Consider the following 17,742-nt stretch of genomic DNA (forward strand, 5'->3'; position numbering starts at 1 on the left):
ATAGTTATAGCAGCAGTTCACAATAGCCAAACTATGGATCTATTCTAGGTGTCTTGTCAATGGATGAATGGATAACAAAATGTGGTATATATACACAATGGAATTTTATTCAGCTATACAGAAGAATGAAATTATGCTATTTGCTAGTAAATGGATGAACCTAGAGTAAATAGATGAACCTATGCTAAGTGAAATAAGCCAGACTCGGAAAGTCAAGAGTCATATGTTTTCTCTCATATGTGAAAGCTAGTGAGAAAAAAGGAAAAAAGGCAGGGAGGAAGCTCATAAAAAAAATAGAAGTAAGACTGAGAGAGAAGAGGAAGGGGACTGAGGGAGGGAGGAGGGAAGGGAAAGGGGGGTACTAGGAAATGAGATTGATCAAATTATGTTATATGCATGTACAAATACATAATAATGAATCCCACTACTATTTATTATGGTATAGTAAGCATTAAATTAATAGAACACTTATGGTTGTTATTTTCACCTTTTCATCCTTCTCCCAGACTTTCTAAACATAATCAACTAATCTAATTTGGAAAACAAAAGAGAAAAAGCTTCCCTACCCCCTACAATTTAGTTATCATATTGGGGCATTATTACATTTCCTCTGAGGGAAAGGTTGCTGCCTTTTTTGTGGGTCCGTAAACTGTACCATCATTCATAAAGCATTTTTCAAGAATAAACCCTGTATTTTCATTCCATCCTTCACTGCATAAAAAAGTGCTTTGTGTTAAGAGATCTTTGGTATGTGACCTGTATAAGTGTACGTGCAGATATTGCCATTGATCTCTGAAACCATGTGCTGCTACTTAGCCATTCCTTCTTTGACATTCCCTCCAGGAGACATGTGGGTATGACTCAGACCTGATTTGACTCTAGAGCTTTCTAATATGTCCTTTCTCCTAACTTGTGGCTCAGATCAGCTGTCCCCCTCTACAAGGAGAGAGTCAAGTCTTATATCTTAATGGAATTCAGTTTGTGCCAGCTCAGCACTGCTACTGACCTGTCCTGGCACATGGTCCTAACTTGGCCAGAGCACAACCTGCAGAATTTAGCAGTTCAAACTGCTGGTAGCCGTGCCTTGGAATCTGCACATCTGGACATAGAGGTTAGGGCCAGGGGCCACAGACATTCCTACCTCACTCGCCTCAGCCTGCCCGGTGTCACTCTTCCCGCTGGGTGCATAAGCCAATCCTCAATCTGGACTGCCTGGGCTCCAGCCTCAGGTGACTTGATTCCACTAAAGGTGGGGGTGGGGTCACTCCTGGCCTAGCCTGAGCAGGCCAGGACGGGTTAGAGGGACAAAGGTAAAGTATCTTAGTTCAGCCCTTAATCACCAAGACATATGTCCCTGACTGCTCCATCTGGGAGGGAGCCTCAGGGCCTCTGGGGCTTCATGAGATGGTGTATTGTCAGGAGCCAGTGTCCCTGACATCCTGTTCGGTAATAACCCATTACATTCTCTAGATTCCTGCTAGGGAGGACTGCTGGGGAATTCGGTCTGTAGCCCTGCTTTGTCTTTTGGAGCAATTTAAGCCTCTTTGAAACTTCTCCTTCCTAACCTCACTTTCCTAAGCCATTTGGCTCCAATTCTGTAAGAGGTGTGAGTGCAGCCATTGCCCAGATCCAGAAAGGAATAAAGGAATGCTAGCTAGGCCTCTTTCTCCATTTCTCTCTCTCTCTCTCTCTCTCTCTCTCTCTCTCTCTCTCTCTCTCTCTCTCTCTCTCTCTCTCTCATTATTATTTTTTGTACCAGTGAATAAACTGCTGAGCCAAATCCCCAGCCCCTTTTGTATTTTAGAGACAGGGTCTCACTGAGTTGCTTAGGGCCTTACTAAATTTCTGAGGCTGGCTTTGAACTCGTGATCCTCCTGCCTCAGTTTCCCAAGCTACTGGGATTAGAGGCGTGTGCCACCACACCTGGCCCAGTTTTCTCTTTCTTTGGGACCTTTTGGAATCAGAGTTGGGAGGGAATACAGATGTCAAGTGCTTGGTACTATGATCCTAGGGCATTTATTTTCTCCAGTATTTCATTCAATGCTCTCTGGAGCTGTAAGAATTGGATGCTATGACCTAGGCTTTATAGTGGAAGAAACAGAAGCAGAGAGAGGAACTTGACTCAAAGAGATAGTGACTGACAATATCAGGATTTGAAGTCAAGCTCATAGCTCCACTAGACCAGAAGAGCAGAAGAAAAATTGAGGGCTTAGAGATGGTTCCTTTGAGCCCCTTGCCTGTTTGGCATCTAAAGGCAGATGGCATAATGCACTGGAAAAGAGCACTGAATGAGGAATTAAAAGATCAGGGTTGTGGTGTCAGCTAGGACACTTAACACTGAGTGACCTTGGGAAAGTCCCCTGGGCCACAGAATACTTCATACTGTAGCTTAAAAACAAACAAACAAACAAACAAACTTATACTGGGTGCAGTGGTGCACGCCTATAATCTCAGTGGCTCTGGAGGCTGAGGAAGGAGGACCACAAATTCAAAGCTAGGCTCAGCAAAAGTGAAGTGCTAGAGTTCGTCTATTCCTCCTATGCTCCCTCTCCCTATCCCACTATGAATCAGCCTCCTTATATCAAAGAAAACATTCAGCATTTGGTTTTTGGAGATTGGTTTGGTTGGAAGGGAAGGGAGGGGGCATGGGGTGATTAATGATGGTGGAATGTGATGATCATTATTATCCAAACTACAGATATGAAGACACAAATTGGTGTGAATATACTATGTATACAAACAGAGATATGAAAAATTGTGCTCTATATATGTAATAAGAATTGTAATGCATTCTGCTGTCATATACAAATAAAAAAAACAGGGACTTTTAAGGACATTTTAATTGGAATTTCTCAAGTATTTCCTGTGATCTTAAATTATTCCCTAAAGAACAATTTAATAAATGTCACATTTAGGTGACATTTAAGCATATTTCTTAAATATGCTTAAAAAAAGTGAAGTGCTAAGCAATTCAGTGAGACCCTGTCTCTAACTAAAATACAAAAAAGGGCTGGGGATGTGTCTCAGTGGCCAAGTGCCCCTGAGTTCAATCCCCAGTACCCAACCTCCAAAAAATACTTCTGTGGAGAGTCCCACCACAGACCAATTAAGTTAGCCTTCTGGAAAGGGGGTCCCGGGCACTGGTATTTTTAAAATACTTCCTGGCTGATTCTAATGTGCATCCAGGGGTGAGAATTGCTCAGCCATGTGATTTAGACCAGCACTTCTCAAACTTTAATGTATATGCAAATTGCCGGCAGATCTCATTAAGTGTAAATTGGGATTCAGTAGGTCTGGGTGGGAAGGATCGGGGATTCTGCATTTATAACAAGCATCCATGTGATATTGATGCTGCTAGTCTAGGATCGTACTTTGAGGGGCAGAGTGCTAGAGGGCTCCAGGTAGGAATGCAGAAACTTTTGAGTGAGCCTGTCCCCTCCCTGCCAACCCCAGCAAGGACTACTACTTAGTGTTATTGGAACAGGCAAGGCAGCCTGTCACTCATGGGCTATATGACTTGGGCAGATGCAGATGCATAAACTTTTGGATTCCATTATTGTACTGTCCTACCTTTTTCAGGCTGAGGAAGAGAGTAGTAGGGGAAGGAAGTGCCTGTCTACTTCTTTTCTGTTCAGTCTCTAGTCTTGAGTGACTGTGGGCTGCAGTGGGATTTCAAGAGTTTGTTCCTGGCATGCCAAAGAATGACTTCCCTGCTTGGAATGGCCATACCAGACTTGTGACTCTTTAAGGATCACTGCCTCCTCCTGTGCCCACCTCTATGGAAACTCTGACTTGGTCCATCCTTTGGCACCTCCCTTTTGTTCTAATGACAGGAAAGCAAAGCTGGCTGCCAGGAGAGGCACTTAGTTCAGGGAACTGTCTTCTGCTGGGGGTGTGGTAGGAACAGGGGACAGGGAAGTGGTTATGGCAGCCAGCTCAGCTGTCCCAGCAGCAAAACCATGTGCTTTAAATCCTCACTGGCTGATTTCACCACCTTGCCCAGATCACTGCTGGTCTGGAGACCTGAATCCTTTCTCAGGCCTGCATTGCCCCCTGCCAGATGCACTGAGGTACTGCTAGCAGAGCTCTGTCAGATACTTTCCAGGGCTCTCCAAGGTTCTGTTCCTAGATCTCTGTCATACATTAGGAAGTTTCAGTAAGATAGAATGCATGTGCATGTGCATGTGCATGTAGGTACACACACACACACACACACACAGATGTGGGTACATGCACAAACTGGGGAACCTGCAGGCATATACAGATGAACAATTCTGCACTGATCCTCCTAAATCATGGATAGGAGCAAACTTGGCTACAACAGACACTGGGATGGCCACTGAGTTGCTGCATGCTCTCATGGAAATGTACAGATGTTTAGTCCTACCCCAATCCCATTTGCCTCCAAAGCCTTTGTGGGCTCCAGGGGTTACAGAGCTTTCTCTTCTCACTCTCATTCCGCATCCGTGTGCTACCTATGAGGTACCTGTTATTGTTTCTATCTTCCACCCTTTCCTACTTTTCCCTCCCTTGTCTACTTCCCCAGCATCTCTGAAATTTGAAGAGTTCTTTGTCTTATCAGTCTCAGGATCTCTTCTGGATTTCCTTGTGGGCGAGCACTGGGAAGAGGGAGCACTTCCTGTCTTGGAAAAATCCCACCAGTCTCCTTAGAGTTTTCTGGTCAGCAAGGTCAGACTAGATTCTGGCTATAGGCAGTAAGGAAATGAAGGAAGTGTTGAGGGTAGGACTCCATGTCCAGAGTAGCTTGGCTGAAGCCAGCAGCCTTTCCCTGTCAACCCTACAATGCCAAGGTTCCATGACCCCAGCCCCCCTAGTCCTTTGCATCACATGGCTTGGGAGCAAATAGCCACCTTGGCAATTCCAGAGCTTCACTACTGGTATCTGGCCTACTCTGATGGCTGAGAGGGTCTTTTGACTGGCTTTAGTCCAGCTGCATCTTTTCACTGAGGCTGGCACTAGTGCCCAGCTCTGTGCCAGGCACTCTCAGAGCAGAGGTGGGACGCTGACCCAGCCATGTCCCTCTAAGACTCCCAAGGCCAGTGCTATGTCAGCATAACATTTACACTGAGTTGGGCCACAAATAGCCTGAGATGTTGAGGAGAGCTGGGGCAGACCAAGCGAGGCACCCTTGGGAGGGGGAGCTAGAACTTGGTGAGAGGTTGGGGAAGAAGACCACTGGGAAGCTACTGTCAGAAAGGCAGGAAACCCAGGGCTGGGGATGTGGCTCAAGCAGTAGTGTGCTTACCTGGCATGCACAAGGAACTGGGTTCGATCCTCAGCACCACATAAAAATAAAATAAAGATATTGTGTCCACCTAAAAAAATAAAAAAAGAAAGAAAGGCAGGAAGCCCAAACTAGAGTGGAATACCATCCCAGTATTTCTGAGAGACTATAGAGGAGTCCCTTCCTTTCTGATCTTATTTGTACATCTGGACATAGAAAAATGTTTGCAGGTATCTGTGGATGTTCAAAGAGATTTGGTTATGGAAGGAGAATGCTGGAGGTTATGCTGGAGGACATTGGCTGTGATGATGAGAAAGGAAATAATAAGTATCATTGAACATTCCACATCTCCTAGCTGGGCTAAGATGTTCTACCCAGGGCTTTGGAAGTGGGTGGCTCCCTAAGGAAGGCTGGGGGTGGGCACAGCTGTGGTTTCTTATCTCAGCAGTATTTCTTGATCCCAGGTGATCCCGGGAGTTGCTGCTGGCATTGGGTTCCCTTCCTGGGCAGGGGCTGGGAGAGTGGGAGGGGTTTTGGACAGGCAAGGAATGAGGCTCAAGAAAGCTGTGGCCAGGACAGGAACCAAGGGTGCCCTCCCTGGTTATGACCTGGAGCCAATGGGCCAACCCCTCCTGAACTTCCCCTGCCATTTCTGGATCGCCAGAACTAGACACGCCTACGCGCTAGAGGTAAGGCAGCACACATCCAGATGGCTGGATGCTAACCCCATTTCTCTGCTTCTTTCTTTCTCCCTGTTGTTGCAGAAACTGAGGCCAAACAAGCATGTGAATGGCTCCGAGCAACAGGATTCCCTCAATATGCTCAGCTTTTTGAAGGTAAGGCCACTCAATTGTTCCCCTCCCCCCATACCTAAACATTCATTATCCTAAGCTTTTCATCTATGAAATGGGCAAATCAGACTCTCTCTCCAACAACACAAGAAGCTGTGTATCCTGGGCCTGCTCAAATTTGTTCAGGGAATTGACCCCTGAAGGTAGAGCTCTGCTCTCCTGCATCATCGTCTGTTAGATCACTCTCATCAGCCTCCACAAGCTCTGGTGTTGACCACACTTGAAGGGATATTTTTATTGGTTGCTCAAGACAATAGAAGGGACTTGTTTTGCCAGGGACACTGTTCTGTACCACTCCTGAGGATGCCATTCACATAGATATAATGGAGTCTGCAACCTAATGGCTCATCCTGGACCTTACTTTGTCCACAGTGATGGCCTCACTTCTGTTTTGTTTCATCATTCTCCTTTTCTTAGAGTTCTTCATATTCAATGTTCCCTTTTCCCTCTTCTTTCCATACCCCCACGGCACCCTGGCTTCACCCCCACCTCACTTTGTCAAACTCACTACTGACCTTCATGGGGTCAAATTTAGTGGTCATATCCCAGTCCTCTTATTCCAGCTCTCAACAGCATTCAGTGCAGGTGGCCACTCTTTCCTTTGACTTGCAGAATGACCTCCTCTCCTGACTGGCTCTCTGGCTGCTGCTCTCAGTCTCCTTAGCTGATTCTGCTTCCTCTGACTTCTAAATGTTAAGGTGCCTAGGGCTCAGCCTGAACCCTCTACACTCTCACCATTTCTTTTCCATGAGGTCCTTGTCCAAGTGTATCTGTAGTCCCAATGTCTCTGTCTAGACCTCATTCCTAAGTTCCAGATTTATCTATTTAGCTACCAAATCAATATCTCTATTCAGATGTCTAATAGGTATCTAGGAGATTTAAAAGGTCTAAAACCAAATTTCTGATGGCTATAACTCAAACTTGTTTTTAGTACTGGGGATTGAACTCAGGGGCACTCAACCATGGAGCCCCATCCCCAGCCCATTTTTCTATTTTATTTAGAGACAGGGTCTTGTTGAGTTGCATAGGCCCTTGCTAAGTTGCAGAGGCTGGCTTTGAACTTGTGATCCTCCTGCCTCAGCCACCTGAGCTGCTGGGTATAGCTCACTTATTTTGCCTGAAACTCTTTCTAGTTTCTTTGCACAGCCTGCTTCTTCTCATTCTTCAGGGCTCAGTGCAGAAGTCAGTGCCTCAGAAAGGCCTTTGCTGACCACCTCTCTCCAAGTAGCCCCCACCAGCCTCTCTCTACCCCATCATCCTGGTTAATGTCTTTTGTGGCATTTGTAACTCTCTTCTCTTGGTTTTGTATATAGTTTATTGTCTGTTTCTCATGAGAGTACTACTTCCTGGAGGCAGGGACCATTTCTGTCCTGTTCACTATTGTGTGCCCAATACCTTGCATAATGCCTGGCATGAAGCCATTTTAGTATTACTCGAATGAGTAAATGGATGAATGAATAGTAAATAAATAGGCTTATTTTACCAGTAAAGTAGAGGACTGTGGGACTTCTCAGATTCTCTTTCCCTTTCTCCTAACTTAATCCTCGTTCCTCTCCCTTTCATAAGTCCCAGTGAGTGGGTTCCCAATGTTCTGACACTAAGGGGGCATGAGGTATTGCTTGAGTACATACTGGCCCTTTTGTCCTTACTCCCTCTCTACCCCCCCACTCCAGTTCACCTTGGGCCAGGGAAGAGGTTCCCTGTCTGAGCAGTCCAGGATTCAAACGAGACTAGAAGAATTCAAGATGGCTCTTGGCAGCTACCCAGGTTCTTAGGCCTGTGGTGCCCTATGAACCTGCCTGACTGACTGATGGGGTCCTTCAATTTAGCTCAATCCTCCTGGCTTTTCTCCCAACTGTCATAACTGTCAACTCAGAGTTCCATGTGTCCCCCTTCTTTACTCCTGACTCTTTTCCTTCTGCTTTGACTTCTCTTCCAGCTTCCTCTGTTCCCTCCCCTCCCCCTGTACACTTCCAGCTCAAGGGCTGCAGAGGCTGGGTTTCTGATTTATCACTTGACTTATCTTTGCTTCTCTCTGCCATACAGAAGGCTCGTTTCCCCTGGATATTGGCTCTGTGAAGAAGGACCACGGTTTTCTGGACGAGGACTCTCTGGGGGCCCTGTGCAGGTAGGGGGACTAAGGGTCAGGGATAGGAAACCAAGGGCCCAGCTTGGGGTTTCCACATGGAAAAATAAATCCCTTGTGCTATCTAACAGAGGAGCCCAGGTTATTAACAAGGTTCAACTTCTGCTGTCACATTGCTCTTCTGATTTCTGTGTCTGGGACACTCTCACATACTCGGTCACTCTAGCTAGAAAACTCAGATCTCTCCTTCCTCAGATTCAGTCTCTCTACTTATAGCAGCCCAGCCCTTCTCTGAAGCCAAACCATGATTTCTCCTTGAATGTCTGAAAGTAACCTTCTACTGGTCTCTGTATTCTACTCCCACCCTCTCTGTGTCCAGCCTCTCAACAGCCACCAAAATCACCTTTTGAAATCTCCAAGTGGGTGCTCCTCTGTTTAAAATTTGTTATTACATACATACAAAATTTCAAAGCTTTTTTTTTTCAGCCATGACACTTGAGGTCCTTTGCCATCTGGCTTTTGACCTGTCTTCACAGCCTTGATCTTAGCTTTTCCTACATATCTCCTACTGGAATGCACCCTCTGTATCTTGTCATAGACTCCTGGGAAGAGCCTGGGATAGGAGTTTCTGTTTTCCTCACCTTTAAAATCTCATTTCTATTCTCCAGGTAGCCTTTTCTGACTGCACCCCCCACACTTCATGGGAGTTCCTTGTCCCACCCTCTGTCTGCTGTGCCTTCTGTCTCCTCTGTTCTTGAACCTGTCCCATTTGTGTAGTGGTTTATTTAGTTATCTATAAGCTCTTGGAGGACAAAGGCCATACTCATCTGAGCATTGTGCCAGATGCTAAGGCCTTTATGGACACTGGGGCCTGAGGGAGAAGTCTTGATGGCTTGACCATGTGAAGTGGTAGACAATAACTTGACAGTGTCTTGGTAGGCCATGCCAGGCTTTGGGGATTGGGACCTTGGGTAAACATTTTCATTTCATTGCAGGAGGCTGATGACCTTGAATAATTGTGCCTCGATGAAACTGGAGGTTCATTTTCAATGCAAGCAGGTGAATCCTGGCAAGGGGTGGGACCTGTGGTCTTGTGGCACCTTGGAGGGAACCATGACATATATAAACTACTTGTGAAACTAGCTTCAGGATCACAAAAGTCTGGGGTGTCTAGAGCAGTGCCTTGCCCCAATTCAGGGTAGGAATGGAGGAAGCCCCCTGTGTAGCAGACCCTATGAGGCCACTGGATTTTGATGAGCCTCATCTACAGGTGAGAGGATGTGAGCAAGTATCCTGGCCCATGGCCTTTTACTGCCCCAGCTCAGTCTGTGTCTCCCTTATGGGTTTGTCAGTATCTTGACCCAGTGATGGCCCCTCCTCAAGGAAATCCACCTGCCTTCACTGCTTGGTTTGTGATGGCTAAAATTCACTGGACGGTCTCACCTGCTATCTGAAGCCTCATTTTCAATCAATTGAGGGGCTGGATTAGTAGCCTTCCAAGGTCTTTCCATCACTGCTGTTGTGATATTGCAGAAACTAAGAAGAATTTGTTCTATACACTGGATTGGACATAGCTCTGGAATGTGGGCCTTGTAACCCAGTCATTTTCTGGGGAACAACTTAGTTGGTTTCTTCCAGAACTTTCCCCCAAAAGACCTGCAGCAAGATGGGGCAACTGAGTTGCTAGATCCCTACCTATGAAGCAGGAGGCCCAAGGAGCCTAGTTGCAGCTCTGCCACTGACTTTCGAGTGACCTTGGCCAAGCCTCTTCCTCAGCCTGGGCCTCAGTTTCCTCTCCTTGCCAAGGACAAAATGAATTAGAAAATCTAAACTTCCTCCCTGGTTCCAGCCTCTTATGATTCTCATATAAGACTACAGCCTGAACACTTAGGAGGTTGTCACTGACTTATTTATTGCATGTCAATGTATGACCTTGGTCATGTGACTTCTCATTTGGAGGTGTCACTTTCCCTGTCTGTATAATGCAGAGGATAGGTGAACTCAATGGCTGTTATAATACATCTGTGCTCCTTATTTGACCCTGGCTTCCTCCAGCACTCCCAGATCCAGCTGCCCACTCCTAGGCCATGTCCTCAACCATAAAGCAAGGCCTTTCACCTCACAGCCCCCTGAAACTTTGGAGACAGAGAGCAGAGCACAGACTGGGGCTCGTGGGCTGGCTAGACCTTGCTGACCCCTCCCTGTGGTACCCTCCCCAGAATGAAGACTCAGAAGAGGAAGAGCAGTGCACCATCAGCACTCACTGGGCCTTTCAGCCAGAAAGCAAGCGGTGGTCACGCGTGGGTTCCTCTGACCTACTGGCTCCACCGAGCCCTAGCCTTCCAGTGACCTCAAGCTGTGAGAGTGTCCTCACTGAACTTAGCGCCACCTCCCTGCCAGCCATCACTGTGAGCCTGCCACCCGAGCCAGTGCACCTGCCTTTGGTAGACCATGTCCCTAGCACTAATGACCTGACCCTCCTCAGCCCCACCCAGGGCCAGAAGGTTACCCAGGAGAAAAGTAAGAAACAACGTTCCCGAAGCTTTCTCAAGCACCTTGAGTCTCTGAGGCGGAAGGAAAAGGGTGACAGCCGGCAAACAGGGCCTGAGCGTAGCCCCGCCACTTCAGAGAGGGCCCCCAAAGCCTCATCTTTCCGCAGTTGCCGTGGCTTCCTCTCAGCTGGATTTTATAGGGCTAAGAACTGGGCATCCACCTCAGCTAGTGGCAGTAATGGTGGGACTCGAGAGGTTTGGCCTGTGGCCACTTACCGGCATCCTCAGCAGGTACACCGGGGTAACTACCTGGTGCATGTGCCTAGGGACCATAAACCAGGCACATTCCCTCGCTCTCTGTCCATTGAGAGCCTGTGTCCAGAGGATGGACACCGCCTGGCAGACTGGCAGCCAGCTAGGCGCTGGGGCTATGAAGGCCGCCGGGGTTCCTGTGGCTCAACAGGCAGCCATGCCAGCACCTATGACAACATGCCTGAGCTGTACCCAGCTGAGCCTATACTGGCTAGGGCTGAGCCTGAAGATGAGGAGGAAGGTGGGGGCAGCTATGCCCACCTGGATGACATCCTCCAGCATGTGTGGGGGCTGCAGCAACGGGTTGAGCTCTGGTCCCAGGCCATGTACCCAGAACTGGAGCCTGGAGATAAGGAAGAGGAAGAGGAAGAAGAGGAGGAGGCTACTTCATCAGTAGAAATAGCCACAGCTGAAGTCAAAGGACAGGCTGAGACTATGGCCGAGGCAGAAACTCCAGCCCTTGGAGAGTCCCTCTCCTGGATCCAGGCCAAAGTCCAGCCAGTAAGCCCAGCTCAGGCCCCAGATGAGGTTAAATCATTGGCACAGGTAGAAGCTGAGGCCCCAGCCTGGGCCCAGGACAATGAGCAAGAGGTGAACTCAGGTGGGGAACCCACCTCTGCTTCCAGTCTGTCTGTAGAAGGACACTCCATTTCTGACACTGGGACCTCTTCCAGTGAACTTGACAGTAGTGGGAACTCCACGAATGAGACGGAGGCTGCAGGGTCTCTGGTGGGACTCCAGGCACCAGTGCCCCGTGAACGGCGTGATTCAGGCGTTGGGGCCTCACTTACCAGACCCTGCAGGTAGGAATTTGGGGTGGGGTTGTGGGTGGGGATCCCTGACTCTTCTCTCTCTCTCTCTCCCTCTACCCAGTCTCTAATTTCTTAGTCATGAGACCCAGGAGCAAGTTCTTGCAGGTTGGGAGATCACCTCTAGAGAGCTAGTCCTGGAAAATAGAAAAATAGAAAGAGTACAAGACTTAGGAGTTCAGACTGTTAGATTCAAGGTCTGCCCCTGTTGTGACCTTGAGGAAATAAATGGTAGCTTCTCTTTGGGTATCGGTTTCTTTATCTGTGCAGTGAGGGTGTTAGAGGAGATGTTCTGTTATCCTCAGCTCTGCTACTGAGGGTTTCTTGGAGAAGCTCCTTGAGAGGAGTGCAATGGGTAGAGGCTGGCACTGCTTTTTGGCACTGCATGGGCCTGAGCATAGTTCTACCTTCCCTGAGAGCTCCTTGGCCCCTGGGCAGACCTGGGAGCCAAAGTGAGCTTTATTCACCCTGGGGTCCAGCAATAGTGCTGAATATGATCTCATCTTTGTCTTCTCTTTTCTCTGTGGAGAAAAAAAAAGGACCAGAAGAACACAACCTTTTCTAAGGATTAGCCAACTGCTTCTCCAACCTTCTCTGCCCCTTTTACCCCCACCAGGAAGCTCCGTTGGCACAGCTTCCAGAATTCCCACCGGCCCAGCCTCAACTCGGAGTCACTGGAGATCAATAGGCAGTTTGCCGGCCAGATCAACCTCCTGCACAAGGGCTCACTGTTGCGGCTTACCGCCTTCATGGAGAAGTACACTGTGCCCCACAAACAAGGCTGGGTCTGGTGAGTGGCTCCCAAGCCATGGGGAGGGGAGCTGCTGGCTCATGTCTAGCCCCCTGGGGAGGCAACCCAGAGGTGGGTACAGGCAGGCAAAACCCACAGGCCTGGGGAGTGGTGTGCTGTGCTAGGAGGCTGGAGGGGCCATGTGAAGATGGATGTGGGATGGGGGACCCTGGATTCTACAGCTGTCCTTTCTCCATTCCAATTTCTCCATTCCTATTTGGTTGTCATGTTCTGGAGAATTAAACACTCCCTGTGGCTCTGTGTTGTCCAATTCCTTTCCATGATGATCCTTCCATGTTCTGGTCCTGCCCCATGTGTTTGGCTCGGTACCCTGCCAGTGTCGAGGAATGTCATTGTAAAGGCCAATGGGACTAGTTGCCCTTCTCTCTCTCTCTCTCTCTCTCTCTCTCTCTCTCTCTCTCTCTCTCTCTCTCTCTCTCTCTCTTTCTCTCTCTCGGCACCAGGGATGGAACCCAAGGGTGGTTAACCACTGAACCACATCCCCAGCCCTTTTTTTCTATTTTATTAACAGGTCTCGCTAACTTGTTTACGGTCTTGTTAAGTTGCTGAGGCTGGCTTTGAACTTGCAAGCCTCCTGCGTCAACCTCCTGAGTTTTGGGGATTAAAGGCATGCACCACCACAACCCAATTAATTGTCCTTCTCTAAATGTGCAGTGCACCCCCCACCCAACCTTTGCTTTTGTTGATGCTGTTCTCTCCACCTGGAATATCTTTTCATCATTTCTCTGGGACAATGCCTCTCTGTCCTTCCAGAGCCTGCTGTATTACCAAAATACCTGCTAGGTACAGTTTCCCTCCCTTGTGAGTCTTTCCCTAAGTTCTTGCCCTACTACTTGGCCTACTACTGGACACATGAATTGTCACTGCCTATTCACACAGTTATCACCTTCACTGGACTGAGAGCCCCCAGTATCCCTGTGTGATTCCCTAAGGCTGGGCCCAAAACAGGTGCTCAGTGAGCATTGCCCCTGGAGATATGGTATACTTCTTACCTTCCTCAGGCACCACTGAAGCTTCTGAGACTGGACAGTCTCTAAACTGTGCTCCTCCTCCATGATCACTTGTCACTCCTCTAAACAGGTCAATGCCCAAGTTCATGAAAAGGAATAAGACGCCAGACTATAAGGGACAGCATGTCTTTGGGGTACCACCCCTTATCCACGTGCAGCGCACAGGCCAGCCCCTGCCACAAAGTATTCAGCAAGCTATGCGCTACTTGCGCAGCCAGTGCCTGGACCAGGTGAGCCATCTGGGGAACCTGCAGAGAGTTGGTAGTGGGAGTGGAGCTCCCAAGGCCTTGGTAGAGGCTCCCAAGGCTCAGGAGACGGGGAGAGAACTGCTCTGACCTTCCCCCTGGGCTGGACTGGCCTACCAGAGACCTGTCCTCTCTTCAGCAAGAATGGAGCCAAAGCTCCCATCCCCTCCTTAGTTTGAAGCCCTCTGCCCAGCTCTGTGGCAGCCTCTTTCTGCCCTAGGTTCACTAGTCCCCATTTGCTAGGAACTGCCTTAGCCTGAGGTTCCTTTTCCCTACTCTTTTCCCTGAAGCCCATCTTTCTATTCAGTCCCCAGGCTGTAAAAAGCCTTCTCTCTGGTCTTGCCATTTATCTCCTCCCCTGCCCAGATGGAAGCCTCCTAGGCTTCAAATTCTCTAGGGTAATCTGTGTTCCTGACACCCAGACCAAGACTGGCTCAGAGTTTCCCTCCTTCCCTATATATTGCCCTCCTTCCCTCCTTCTTCTGCATGGGCCAGGTGGGCATCTTCCGCAAGTCTGGGGTCAAGTCCAGGATCCAGAACCTGCGCCAAATGAACGAGAGCTCCCCTGACAATGTCTGCTATGAGGGCCAGTCTGCTTATGATGTAGCTGACCTCCTGAAGCAATATTTCCGGGACCTACCTGAGCCCATCTTCACCAGCAAGCTCACCACCACTTTCCTGCAGATCTATCAGCGTGAGTCACTTCTACCTCAACCCAAATAATTGCCCCATTCTAACTGTTCCTGACTTGAGGCAGAGAAATCTGGTGGCCAGATCCAGGAGCTTATTTACTCTCTGGAGTTGGAAAAGCACTTGGAGAGACATCACATTCTGTTCCCCCAAACCCATTATATGAAAGGGTAGACTGAGGCCACGAAGACAGGAACAGACTTACCTAAGGTCACACTGCACATTGGGAGCAGAACTAGATATAGCCCCCAGAGACATCCTAAAGCCTGACTTTCCTTCCATCTCAGTGGCTCCCCTGGGAACTTTTTATGTATTCCTAGAAGCAGAAGGCTTGCTGCAAGTGCCTCTGGGGAGGTAAGGAAGGCCCTTCTGTTCTTCCTTCCTTACAGTCCTCCCCAAGGATCAGTGGTTGGCAGCAGCACAAGCTGCCACCTTGCTGCTCCCCGATGAGAACCGAGAAGTGCTACAGACACTGCTTTACTTCCTAAGTGACATTGCCTCAGCCGAGGAAAATCAGATGACAGCTGGCAATCTGGCAGTGTGCCTGGCACCCTCCATCTTCCATCTCAACGTCTCCAAAAAGGATAGCCCCTCACCCAGGTGAAACAGGGCAAGGGCATGGCAGTGCCAGGCTGGGAGGGTTTGGTCCCACTGGACTCTTGGCCTTTGACAGCTCACATTGCTGTTTTCTGGCCTTACCACAAGGGGACAGTGTGACTTCTTCTCAGGGCCCAGGACTGGTTAGCCACTGTGGAACAGGTCCTTTCCAAAAAAACATGGCCTTTCCTGGGAGCTGGAAGCCAGCTTGTCAGCCATCTTGTCTTGTTCCTTGGTGCCATCCTCTCCTCTCTCCCCCTCCCTCCAGGATCAAGAGCAAACGCAGCCTGGTTGGTCGTCCAGGTCCTAGGGACCTGAGTGAAAATATGGCTGCCACCCAGGGCCTATCACACATGATCAGTGACTGCAAGAAACTTTTCCAAGTGAGTAAGCGCAGGTCATGGTGTCTGCTTACCAGACTTTTGAGAACCAGTCAGGCCTGACCTTTGCACCCCAAGTCAGGGATAGTACACAACCTGTCACAGATGTTTCCAGTAGCTCCCCCACAAGGATTCTCCTCAACCTCACTGCCTCATCACTGCCCTGAACACAAACCTGACAGACCTCATGGGGTCTCCTGCTCCCCATGGCCCCATCCCTGTGTGTTTGTGCCCTCTCAGGTGCCCCAGGACATGGTGGTGCAACTGTGTGGCTCCTACAGTGCAGCTGAGCTCAGCCCTCCTGGCCCAGCCCTGGCTGAGCTCCGGCGAGCTCAGGCCGCAGGAGTGAGCCTGAGCCTCTACATGGAGGAGAGTGTGCAGGAGCTGCTACGGGATGCTGCTGAGCGCTTCAAGGGCTGGGTGAGCGTGCCAGGACCCCAGCGCACAGAACTGGCTTGCAGGAAGGTAGGCACCATGCTCCCCATAGTTGCCATGGAGCTGTAAGCTGGCATTGTGTAGGCAAGAGGGCTGAGGAACCTAAAGGAAGGAATTATGGGGAGCTGCTATGCCAGCCTCACTGGGCTTGGTCCTGATACTTAGAGGATATCAGCCAGCCAAGCAAGTACCTTAAGGAATCAAAAACCAAGTAAAACCCAGGGGTCTCTCTCAGGGACCACTTTCCAGAATTCTTTACCAGAAGCCCCATTCCAGGCACAAATACTCCCTGTCCACAACCAAGCTGAACTTGCACTTCCACCTTTGTGTGTCTGCTTAGGGCAGCTTTCTGACTTGACTAGCCTGCTCCCAAGCATGCCATTGCTAGTGCTATCTAAGTGACATTCTTAGGGGGTTGTCCACTTGTCTCCCAGTCCCTGGATCTTGAACAACCTGTGCTGGGACATGTGACATTCTCTAAGTCTCCTCCTTCATCCAGAGCCTTCTGTCATGCCCCAGAGTGGAGCTAATTTTTCTCCATGCCCCTCCCAGCATTGGGCTGCACTGTTTCTTGGCTGCTGTTTCTGTGTAAGATGGCAAGCTTGAAGTTTCCCATATATAAAATCGACATGATGAAGCCTTCCTTATGGAATTGAGGATGGAGGGACCTTGCACAGTTCCTGGTACATACAAAAGGCTGTGTTAATGACTGCTTTTGCCATCGTGCACATATTTTACTTCCCATGCCAGATGAAGAGTCCCTTGAGGATGATCACTACCTTCTCTTCTTGCTCACTTTTAGAAATTCCAAGCACTATTCCCAGTCATAGTAAGGCCCAATAAACCTCTGGGAATGTTGACATATCATCTCTTTGTGTTCTTGAGAAGGCTGAGAAGTAGGAATCCAGAAAAGACAGGGAAGACAGAGCATGGGCCAGCCTGCCTGGGCCCAGCTAGGGTTAGCCGGGGTGAACTGCAGTCTTCCTTTGTCAGGGGCTGGAGCAAGGGAAACCCTGGGCCTTGCGGCTGGAGGCCTGGCTAGCAGGATGGAGAAGGAGTTCTCTGTCTCTGTCAGCTGGTCCTATCCCTGTCACCATGGTTTGCAGGCACCAGACGGGCACCCGTTGCGTATGTGGAAGGCGTCCACAGAGGTGGCAGCCCCTCCAGCCGTGGTGCTACATCGTGTCCTACGGGAGCGGGCCCTTTGGGATGAGGACCTGCTTCGAGCCCAGGTGCTGGAAGCCCTGATGCCAGGGGTGGAGCTGTACCACTACGTCACCGACAGCATGGCACCCCATCCTTGCCGTGACTTCGTGGTGCTCCGGTAAGGGGCTCTAGCTGCCACCCTGCTGTGCTTGGGGGACCCAAGAGGTGGGGTGGGAGCCAGCACCAGGAATCTGAATGGGCGTTCTGTCCCCACAGAATGTGGCGCTCTGACCTGCCTCGCGGAGGCTGCCTGCTTGTCTCCCAGTCCCTGGATCCTGAACAACCTGTGCCAGAGTCAGGGGTGCGGGCTCTCATGCTCACCTCCCAGTATCTCATGGAACCTTGTGGCCTGGGACGCTCGCGCCTCACTCACATCTGCCGTGCTGACCTCAGGTACCAGGCCTGGGATGGCCTGCCTCAGCCCTGTGGCCCTGACCTCCTCTCTTGCCTCTGAGCTTACTTTATGTCTCATGCCATTGATTCCAGGATGGACATCAGGTCCCCAGGTGGGGATGATCTGGGTGGGGGTCAGGTCCTTTATTCCGTCCCCTTGGTGAAAGCTTATGCCTGGTT

The 17,742-nt window shown here is 49.5% G+C and overlaps 1 protein-coding gene across 3 annotated transcripts in view; it reads left to right on the forward strand.

Moving 5' to 3' along the window:
- The window catches only part of Stard8 (StAR related lipid transfer domain containing 8), a 77,456-nt gene that overhangs the window by 58,239 nt on the left and 1,475 nt on the right, over positions 1-17,742 (forward strand). For all 3 annotated transcript variants that reach the window (XM_040282128.2, XM_021720039.3, XM_013365127.4), the window contains 12 exons: positions 6,010-6,081; positions 8,143-8,224; positions 9,178-9,241; positions 10,402-11,789; positions 12,412-12,585; positions 13,687-13,846; positions 14,357-14,555; positions 14,941-15,151; positions 15,417-15,531; positions 15,769-15,993; positions 17,070-17,287; positions 17,386-17,562. In XM_040282128.2, coding sequence (XP_040138062.2) covers positions 6,010-6,081; positions 8,143-8,224; positions 9,178-9,241; positions 10,402-11,789; positions 12,412-12,585; positions 13,687-13,846; positions 14,357-14,555; positions 14,941-15,151; positions 15,417-15,531; positions 15,769-15,993; positions 17,070-17,287; positions 17,386-17,562 — 3,085 coding nt within the window. The remainder of the gene's footprint in view (positions 1-6,009; positions 6,082-8,142; positions 8,225-9,177; positions 9,242-10,401; positions 11,790-12,411; positions 12,586-13,686; positions 13,847-14,356; positions 14,556-14,940; positions 15,152-15,416; positions 15,532-15,768; positions 15,994-17,069; positions 17,288-17,385; positions 17,563-17,742) is intronic.

This window comes from Ictidomys tridecemlineatus, chromosome X (assembly GCF_052094955.1).
Source record: "Ictidomys tridecemlineatus isolate mIctTri1 chromosome X, mIctTri1.hap1, whole genome shotgun sequence".
NCBI lineage: Eukaryota > Metazoa > Chordata > Mammalia > Rodentia > Sciuridae > Ictidomys > Ictidomys tridecemlineatus.